Source organism: Leuciscus leuciscus (genome assembly GCF_965113295.1).
Source record: "Leuciscus leuciscus genome assembly, chromosome: 15".
NCBI classification, from domain to species: Eukaryota; Metazoa; Chordata; class Actinopteri; order Cypriniformes; family Leuciscidae; genus Leuciscus; species Leuciscus leuciscus.
The window spans coordinates 4238821-4249811 of record NC_138739.1 but is presented as its reverse complement, the minus strand read 5'-3'; the positions used below and the strand labels follow the sequence as shown (position 1 = coordinate 4249811).

The 10991-nt window shown below is 42.2% G+C and overlaps 1 protein-coding gene across 4 annotated transcripts in view; it reads right to left on the bottom strand.

Annotated features, from left to right (window-relative positions):
* Positions 1–1146: 1146 nt before the first annotated feature.
* Positions 1147–10991, bottom strand: part of LOC309476225 (uncharacterized protein) — a 34552-nt gene continuing 24707 nt past the window's right edge. For 2 of the 4 annotated variants that reach the window (XR_014197972.1, XR_014197973.1), the window contains exon 5: positions 2984–5135. Coding sequence is in view for 2 of the 4 variants with exons in the window: in XM_082139495.1 (XP_081995621.1) it covers positions 2368–3056 (689 nt within the window). In the remaining 2 variants the exon portion in view is untranslated. Of the gene's footprint in view, positions 5136–10991 lie in introns of all 4 variants that reach the window. The other 2 variants (XM_082139494.1, XM_082139495.1) reach the window with 2 other exon arrangements.

The following is a 10991-nucleotide window of genomic DNA, read 5'->3' as shown; positions in this document are numbered from 1 at the left end:
AAAGTACGGGGAAGCTTGTTGACGCTTTGGCCACTCTGAAGTCTGTGTCACACCATGAAATGTTATAATGACAGCATTTTTATAACCGTTTTGGTCACATTTGGTCGGGAAAAAAACAATAATTAGCTATTATTATTATTATTATTAATAATTGTGAGTGCGCGCTCTCTCTCTCTCTCTGCTCGTTCTTATATATGCCCTGTCAAGCGCGCCCTGTTAAACTGACAGGACTTAAAAACACATGCAAATGATAAACTTTCACTCTATGGTTAAACTGTGCAATTAATCCGATAATGATAAGAAACCCAGCAACGGCGATGATCAGCTTCTCCTCCATTTTCTCGGAACTAATGTTTTGGTAGGAACGAAAGTTTACATCGTATGTTTCTCCGGAATCAGCCAGCGCGAAGGACGTCTATATTCTGATTGGTTTCTGGCGTTTTGCCGCTGCTTGCCACTGAACCGCGTCATAGCTCATTACTGACGCTAAAAACGCGACGCCGATGGATTTGATGCTTCTTGCAGCTGAGAGAAGCCAGCTTCCATTGAAAATGAATGACTTCCGGTAACTTTGGAAGCTCAAGTCGGCGGCGGTGTGAACGTACAGTTAGGAAGGGATCAGAGATTCGCAAGGTGAAAACTGGGTGGTGCAGTGCGGAGGCCGCGCTCGCAGAGTTTAACCAGCGAGCCGCCTCGCTTGCGTCTGACCGCGCGAACACCGTTGCCCCTCCGACGAGAATGTCCAGCAAAACGTCTGAATAATCAAAAACTGTAAAAAAGTTGTCTGGTATGTGTTTACTAATGTGCAGTAGTTTGTCTTTGGTGAAACTGTTAAAAAAAGAATGACTAAACACAGAACAAATAAACAATAACAACACAATAACTGGAGAGCTCCACACCGAGGCGGCCATCCGCGGCGCCATCTTGCATCTACCATATCAAAAAACTTACTATTTAGGTTTTTTTTTTGTTTCTTGCAAAAATGTACAAATTTGCAAGAAACAAATAACCCACCAATTGAGTTTGACTTAACTACGTGTTTTTTATATGGAACATGGTTTATCACAGATGAATTAAATAAATGCTGTTTAATAAGGGTAAGGGTAGAACAGTTGCTGATGTAGACAGACAGCCATCTCAGTCATGTGTGGGGTGAAATATTTTATTAGGCATTTAAAAGCTTCATAGAGACATTTTAAAAAAAGCCCCAAAAGAAATTATAATACATGGATTTTAGATTTAGATCGATGTAAATTGACAACAAAAGTTTAATACTTGGTGAAGCAAATACAAAAAGTAAAAGTGGATACAAACGACAGAGATTTCTATTGACTAACACGATAGCATAGCATCTCAAGAGAATAAAGGTGGCCAGTTAAAGGTCAAACCGACATGACAGTATTTCTTACATCTGTGTTTTCTAAATACACTAACAGGAAGAATAACTAGTTGGTTTACAAACGATGAACAACAAGTTAAAAATAAATCAGCCTCTTCTTCAGCTTCTTGAGCAAGAACAGTTTGAACCTGTAAAAACCTTCTACTTTCATTTAAATTTAGTCATTTAGCAGACGCCTTTATCCAAAGCGACTTACAAATGAGGAATAGAGTCATCATGAAAAGGCAAACAACTAAAGTGTTCAAAATACAAAGTTTCAGACATTGCTTTGAGTAGCATAAGCCAGACAATGGAGGGATTCAATGAAAAGGAAAGATTTTTTTCCACTATGAGGTAACGGAAGAGATTTATAAAAGTGTAAACAAAAATAAATCTTTGAGTTGATCTGAATCTCACAGTTGAAACTGCTGGTCTTGAAGATGAACTTTATTCACCTGTCGATCATTGTGGCTGGTTAGGGCATATTAAGGGGTCATTTACCCGCCGACATGGTTTCAACTAAACACTTTTAATGCGTTTTAGCCGTTCATTTACATGACAACAGTGTTTTGGGGGCATGAAACAAACTTTTTTTTTTTTAAGTGCAAGTTTTTAAAATAATACCATCATCACCTCCATGTACACTACAAAACCGTGAATCTGTGAAAAACGGTAGCATCATGCGCATGCGTATTACGTGTTCAGTCTATAGATGCGTAGTGTTTCTTTACAAAGTGACATCGCCCACTACTGGCCTGGCAGCAGAATACAGCGTTTTCAGTCATTTGAGGATCCGTGTGAACGGGAATCATTTTGACAACATTTTTGTCAGTATGTGCAAAAACACAGATTTTTTTTTCAGTTTTAGTACATTGTAGTTGTGTAAACATACCCTGATTCTGAAGAGATCTTTTTGCTCAGAGGTGTTACTGTGTCACGTTTGGTGAGGATGAAGCTTCACACTTGAAAGTGCTGGATCTGAAGATGATCTACTTGCTGTGATTGTTTTTTGTGTGACTGTGTAGAGCAGATGATTGGCTGAAGCTCTTCCCACATGCAGTGCAGTGATACGGTTTCTCTCCAGTGTGGATCCTCTCGTGTGATTTCAATGTTCCTGACTGATTGAATCTCTTATCGCAGTGTGAACACTTGTAAGGTTTCTCTCCAGTGTGGATCCTCTGGTGCAGTTTCAAATGTCCAGCTCTAACAAAACTCTTTCCACACTCAAAGCACACATATGTTTTTTCACCAGTATGTGTTTTCTGATGTAGTTTTAAACAGTGCAAAAGTGAAAAACTCTTTCCACACAAAGAACATGAATGTGGTTTCTCCTGTGAATGAACTGTCAGGTGGATCTTCAGGCCTGAAGCCCTCAAAAATGTTTTACCACATTGATCACATTGATGCGGTTTCTCTCCAGTGTGGATCCTCATGTGTTCCTTAAGTGTCCCTTGTTGTGTAAAACTCATTCCGCACTGATCACATGTGAACGGTTTCTCTCCAGTGTGGATCCTCATGTGAATCTCAAGACTCGGTTTCCATGTGAAACTCTTTCCGCACTGACGGCACGTGTGACATTTCTTGTCTCTTTGTAAAGAAATACTTTCATTCTGCGAGTGAATGTTATCATTAGTTTTGACATGATGTTTCTCCTCCTCCTCATTCTCCAGCGTCACCTCTGAGATTAAAGGAAGAAAGTTACATTTTAATAAATCCTTAAAAAGAGAAAGCAGACAAGGTCTACATTAAATCATGATAATTGATGCATTTTTATAAATCTCTTTCCATGCATTCATCTTCCAGTTATTACTAATAGGCCCAAACCCCATGTTTCTGTAGTGAGATCTATTAAATATTTCATCAACTCCACAATTATCTAACATTAAAAAAACAAATATAATAGTGCTACAGTTCTGACTGTCTCAGATGGATATTTAATTTATTTTAATGCAAATGTTCCAATTATGAGCCAATGTTGTTACAATTAATTAGCTACCCAACATTTTTCACTCAACACGGTTACAACACAATTCCCTTCCTTTTTTAAAAACAAAGCATTTCTTAAAATTGCGACACCCAGGAGGTGACATCATTTGATCTCTTTCTAGAGTATGATGGGAAAATAATCTCAATCCATTGTAATGTTGAGTGCATTCATCAACCCCCGTTACCGAAGTTACAAGAGTAATAACTTTATCGTAAGTTTATCAAAAACTATATAACAGGTTGATTGATTTATGCTAAATCTGCCATTCTCAATATTGTTTAATGTTGGTGTGTTTAAAGTTTGAGTAAAAAAACAAGTAAAATGTGAACATGATATTTATTCCCCGATAATATTTATCAATTAAACTGTTTCTTACGGGTTTTTTTCCAACTACAAATACTAAATCTGATGAACTGCTTTATAACTATGTTGTTCAGCCTCATTAAAGGCACAATATGTATGATTTTTAGATGAAAATATCCCCAAAACACTAAAACAGTGTTATTTGTTGACTTGTGTACTTACATAATCCCAAATGTTTCCAACAACGTTTAAATCCAGAGAAATCAGCAATTTTAACTCGTGTAACGGCCCGTCTCATTTCGTCGCATGTCAGTGATGTCATATCCACATTACCCTCGATTTAACAAAAACCATGGAAACACTAAAGACACGTTAATATCATTTTGTGTTTGATTAGACATGTGAGCAACTGTTTGGATAACTTCACTGACAGAAAATTAATCATTGTTATATAGCTCCACACAAAGAATTAAAACAAATAACAGGCCATTGTGGTTTCTCAACAAAGCTGAAAATATGGTTAACGTTGAATCAAAATTTTGAACATTTATTTAACAGTTTTTTTGCTTTTTTATTATTCTTGTGTTGTGTATGTCCTTAACATCAACCTGCAAAGGGGACAATCGATGAAAACTAGCAAGACATGGCTAAATCTGGCGAATTTTTATTAATTTAAGGACATCACAGTGTTATTGTTTGAATCCCTTGTTTTCTTGAATTACAGCGAGTACCATGTTTTTACCATGCCTTAGAGACAACACCAATAGGGAATTTTGCACCAGGGTAGTTCTCGGGACTAGCCACCAGGATGGTTTCCCCGAGAACCAATGGCTATCCTAGGGAACGTTTTCCTGCATTCACAGCGCCAGTAGGAACTCTGAAGTGACGTAAGCCGCGCTTGTTGTGACTTTTATTTTGACGGCGCTAAGAACGCCAGAGCCACAGTGCTCGGACTCTCTGTGTTCATTAGTTTACGATCTTTCTAATGGTTCTGTCTAATACCTCATTAGATAGAACTCTTATGCATAGAAAGAAGACAGTAGTGAAAAGTTATTAGCGTATGTCGTGTGTTTGATGTCTAGTGTTGCTGAGCAGAAATACATAATCATGTTTCTCTTGGTCTCCTCAAAGTTGCGTTGGATTTTCTCCTCAGCGTAAAGATTAAGAGCTCCATCTGCCACTGTTTTACATGTTCATAGAGTTAGTTTCTGGAGTAAATATAAAGGCTATAATCTGTGTGTTTACACAGGCTTTTTAAAAATGGCGGGTGCTGGTATTTGGCGTGCGTGAAGTTTTAGCTCAAAATACCCCACAGATATTTTTATACAGCATGTTAAAGTTTTAACTTACTTTTTGAGGGTGAGCAAAAACACACCGTTTTTATGTCTGTCCCTTTAAATGCAAATGAGCTGCTGCTCCCAGCACAGAGGGCGGAGCTTCAACAGCTTGCACTCACACAGACACGCACTGACAATTTCAAAAACTTTTAGTCTTTTATGTTCAAACCGGATTCAGACAAAGATGGAGAGACTCAAGAAGAAGTGACAACATGTAGACAAAATTTCTGAATGGTTAGTTGGTGAGTTTATGTTGCTGATGTGTAGTTATCTTCTAGTCATTGATTAGCATATTATGGCGCGTTTCCACCGAGCGGTACGGTACGGTACGGGTCGGTACCCTTTTATTTGCGTTTCCACTGCCAAAAGTTGAGAATGGTACCAAAAAGCCGAACCGTACCGTACCACTTAACCACTTTACTTAAACTTTTATATTGGCTATTATTGATAAAACTGAAATTTTACAAAAAGAAATATGGTTTCTTGTCATTTTCTTATTACAAGATTATCACTGATGTTTATTGCAACATTTGTACAAATGCATATATTGCCTGTAATGTGTAATTTTTTTTATTATTTAAACGAAAAGAGGTAACGTTAGGGTTGTGTTTTAAATTTCGTTTTGTTATAAATAGAATAACGTATAACGTGCAGTGAATAATCAATATGCGTTGCGCATGAACCACATTTGTGTCCCTATAATGTTTAATTTATTTAAATGAAAACGAAAAGAGGCAGAGTAGTGTTTTATAACATATTTCGTTTTATTGTTGCTTAAAATTGTACATACAGAGTAACAGAGATGAGTAGCAGAGCGAGCTGAGTGAGGCTTTTAAGAACGCGCTGTACCATTTGCATGTAGGAGTGAGTCGCACATGGCAAGTACAAACTTTGCGTACTTAATATTGAGAAAAGCCTAATGTCGGCGCTTGTCTTCTTGTGACAAACATGTCGAGGAGCAAGAACAAGATCTGCTGTATATGTCATCCATTGTAGTTTACTATGTTCTTCTTCGCGCGAAAATGACGTCGATCGAAACACCACGCCTATCAAGTAAGGGTACTGTTGGCAGTGGAAACGCTAGCCAGATCATGGTTAACAGACCCGAACCGTACCGTACTGTACCGTACCGTACTGCTCAGTGGAAACGAGCCATTAGTCTTGATAATCTATAATTCGTGTTCCGGGGGCGGGGATCATGTAAATTTTAGGGAGGAATGTCGTGTAGTCCCCATCAGCCGTTTGTTGTAGACTTAAAAAGCAATTTCTTTAAAAGAAAATATCTAACTTTGCTTTGAACTTTGAGCATTGCAACTTTGCAAATGTTGTTTATGCTCAAACAGCAACATTACACACTAACTACAGTTAGAAAAGTGAAATCATAATCAACCATCTCTTTAAAATAACTGTGTGACATTTAGCAACACAAGTCATCCAGCTTTTATTAATATGATACTCTGATATCGATCTAGCTTATAACACTGTGCAACAAGTGTCTCATAGCAGCTACCGAGTGAACGCACAGAGTAACGACATTACATAAGTTTCAACATACTCAAATGTGTTTAGTACGATTGTTTTAACTAGGGATGTGCACAAATATTCGATGCGTAATTATTATTCGAAAAATAAAATACTATTAGAATTTTACTACGTTGCTTTGCTGGCCGTTAATGCAGTGAATCCATAGCCCCTTTCACACAGAGATTCCGGAAAATACACGGATAAAGTGACCCGGGATTTGACCCGGGTTCGTTTGATTTTGGTTCATTCACACTGCCAGTGATTTTCCGGAATCAGAGAGTGCGTTCACACACAACCCGTAAAAATGCCGTAAAGACACGTGACATCGATGTGACTTGTAATCTCAGCAGCGTCTTAAGTTTGCTTATGAGCTGCGATCTCTCTCTCGAGAAACCACGCTTGTGCATTTCTCTCTCTGATTCGATTATAAAATTGCGCTTTACGTACCGTTTCACAGCTGGCGAACGATCCCGCGCTTCAGCGTCATCACTACGACACGGCATTATTACGGCTTTTGTTCACACAGCGCGCGTTCCGGGACTGAACACGGCAATGTTACTAGGTCCCGACCCGGCATCGATCCCGGCATAAATCCCGGGTCGAGTTTGCGTTCACACAGAAGGCGCTCTGGCAATTTGCCGGCAATTTGCCGGGTTCAAAGCGCTGTGTGAAAGGGGCTCATGATAAATCCCAATCACTAACTCGCAGTTATAATTAAATGCACTGGGTGGAGCGTGTTTAACAAGTGGATGGTATTTGATCACATAATGTCGTCGTCAGCCTCGCGAAGTTTGGAATTACTTACCGTTAGATGAAAATTATATTACAAAATGGAAGTACTTTTAATCAAATTAATTAATGAAACGGATATCATAATATCACCACCACAATGAGAAATCACATGAAATCCAAACAGCAGTCGACCGAGGAAAGACAGCTGTCCATCACTGCATTAACGACTGCAGGTAAACTCAGCTGTAGCGCGAGTGATCAGATATGATATTTTCTGATAGCAAAATTATTGTGAGACATATACTTCCTTTAAGTTTGGTTGAGGGAGACAGGTTAATAAGAACAGAAAACCCAAAGTGCTTTTAGAGTCTCTGCAACGTCTGTCAGCGCAACGCGTTTTCTCACTCGAGCATGTGGATATTATTGTTTTTCTCAACATGAAACAATATAAACACGATAACCATATGCTGAGTGCTGACTCGAGTGCATACGATCTGTACGATAACTGTGCAGTCTGTTTTATTAGCGTTTTTTTTCGTTCGCGCTGCTTGAGCTCAAATGCTTTTGTTCTTTATATTTTTTGTTTACACATATTGTTTTAATGTTTTCAACTAAAAGAAAACGTTAAGATAGGCTATATAGTAAGCTTGATGTGTATATTGTCTAATTGTAAGCTTGCTCAGAAATATAGATTTTTTTTTTTTTTTTTTACTTAACTTAAAAAATAACGGCTTTCTCGTTATTTAAAATATACGAACTTAATTTAAATAAACGAATATTCGATTTTTATGAGCCTAAATATTCGAATACAATATTTTTTAAAAATGCCCATCCCTAGTTTTAACCACCGCTGTTACCCAACACATGCATGAACGAAAGGAACAATTAATCGAATTAATCTAATAATAAAAGCTCCGCTGTTGTCAATGGAACGCGAGGCCGTGTGTCGCGCAGGTGTCTCTGATTAGCAATCGCTCCAGCTGCCTCGGCTCTCGGTCCGTAATGTTAATAAAACTATAATACATTAGCTCATTAACATGATTTCTGCCTGAGTCCCGTCGGATTGTTTTACATCGGCTGTGGAAGTGAAGACGACACCTCCAATGATTCCACGCTCATTCACGGCATCATCAAGCTAAGCCTTTGTTCTCTTACGAGAGGTACTCTCGTACTGCGTAAGTCTTACGCTAGGGGAAAATCTCTTTTCCGCGAGATACTGAAGCCAAAAATTATCCTTAATTTTGAAATAATGTAAAACGCGTTGCGGCAGCATGCAGACACAGGCGAGACGGCTTGTGCGCCTATTGGCTGCCCTGCGGCAACTGCAGCAGCCTATCGATAAGGCCTTTTCGTGACGTCAGCTCCAATGGGGGCGCTTCGCGCCCAATACGTCACGTCCCGCCAGAATGGGCGTGGTCTAGGGCTATAAATATAGCTTCGAGAGGCTAGCTCACTGATTTTTCATCTCTTCAGCGAAGCTCTCGCATCGCTGGATCCGGAGAGAAGCCGCGACGTCTGAAGAAGCCTTTCAGCGGGACGAGTCGACACTCTGAAGCCGCTGGCCGCGCCGCCTTCAGTCGCCTTCCTGCTGCGCTATCCGGCGTTATATCCTTTCTCTGCTACTGTGTTTTGTGTATGTGTGTGTGCTCGCCGCCGCGACACACACTCTCATTGCACTAAAAGAGCCGGGCGTCTTTTTCAAGACGCCCCTTTCCTGAGGATCACGCAAGCTCTCGCGCTCGCTGACGGCGACCGCCCTCACTGCGAGCCAGTTACTGCCTATGGTGACTCTGAGGACTCACCTGGCATCCTTCTCCGAGACTGCTCCTCCGCCCCCCCCCAACCCGCAAAGCTCGCCGGTTCGCCCGCTTGCCTTGCCTGCTTGGGGGATGATACCTGCTCTCCCTCTGTTCGAGCCGCGCAAACCGCGCCGTTCACAGGGGATGTCAGGAGCGGACGGTCACGGGGCTAGCTTTCTCTCTCCCTCTGTTCGAGCCGCGCAAACTGCGCCGTTCACAAGGGAGGCTGGAAGCGGACGATCGGGGTTAGTTTTTCTTTACGTTACAAGAAAGCTACCCTGCCCTTGCGCCCCATTCACGCGTCACTCACCGGCGAAAAGAGAACTCAGTTCCCTGATTAGGCGACTGGAAATATCAATATTGCAGCAAACGAGCCTGTTGTAACACGCACGCTTGCAAGCAAACGCCGAAGAAAACATGTTGACGCTCTCTTATATGCTCACGCATCTATACACCTTTGTGTTCCCCCCTGTGGCTCAGTGGCGGAATCTTAGGTTTTTCGCACGAGAGACCGGGGTTCGAATCCCGGTCTAACGGCAGATATATTATGACGCCAATGCGTCGCTCTGTCAGTTCCCTGAAAGGCGACTGCAGATGTGCATTTTGCAGCCAACGAGCGCGCGGTACAACCCGCTCGCCTGCACCCAAACACCGTTTCTATGGTTCCCGTGCGTCACTGGCGAAAGGAGAAAAGGGTGTTTTAGCCCCGCTGCGGCCGGGCCGACCTCCACTCCTGACACATTTCTCATTCCCCTCTTAAGTTCAGGTGACTGGAAATGTCAATATTGCAGTGAGCGAGCCTGTTGTTTTGCACGCACGCCTGCAATCAAACGCCAGCATGTTGACGCTCTTTGATAATACTCGCGCTACTGAATGTCTATGTGTCTTCCTCTGTGGTCCAGTGGTAGATCATCAGGTTTTCGCGCGAGAGACCCGCAATCGAATCCCGGGTCTACCGGCAAAACAAATTTTTGCCGTCAATTCTCGCTCTGGCAGTTCCCTGAAAAGGCGACTGCAGATGTGTATTTTGCAGCCAACGAGCGCGTGGTACAACCCGCTCGCCTGCACCCAAACTCTGTTTCTATGGTTTCCGCCTCTGAAGTTCAGACGACTGGAAATGTCAATATTGCAGTGAACAAGCCTGCTGTAATACACGCACGCCTGCAAACAAACGCCAGCATGTTGACGCTCTCTGTTTCTATGGCAACTTCTCGCTCGTTCAGTTCCAGTAAATGCGACTGTTCCAGTGTATTCTGCAGTAAACAAGTCGGCGAAGCAGCCCGCTTGCCTGCACACAAACGCCGCTTTTACGGCTACCCAGATAAATCCCATAAGAGTGTATTTTCTGGTGTCCCGGCCACGGCCGATGGTGTTACGAATGTAGACGAAATGCCCACTGCCCAGTGCTCATTCCTACACACAAACACAGCCCGTCACACAGGGCTCGCGCACATGAAATCGACCCAGGTCGATTGCGCATTAAACGTGGTAAATGTGCCCACTGCCCAGTGCCCACAAACACTACGTTCCGCATATCTCAAGGTTTCTGTAAAAACAAAACCAACGTGCATTCGCTCTGCTCAGGCGGACAATGCTCTCAGTGTTGTAAATGTGCCCGCTATCCCGCGCCCACATTCACACATAGACATGACAGGTCCTACGGGACTCGCCCAGCCCTCCCCTCTCGGTTGACCACCGCAAAGGAGTCGAGCGCGGGCAATCTGCCCGCTGTTATCAGCGCGCCCCCTGCCTCGAAGCGCGACGCTTATGTTACAGCACACCGAAGCCCCTCTGTCGCTGAGCGACCAGAGCGCGCTCCGCATTCAGCCCCTAGCCATTCGTGCAGATGCATGGGCAAGGCTACCCGGGGGTTTTGAAGTGGGTGCTAGACATTATAGAAAGAGGCTATTCGCTACAGTTTCGCCGACGCC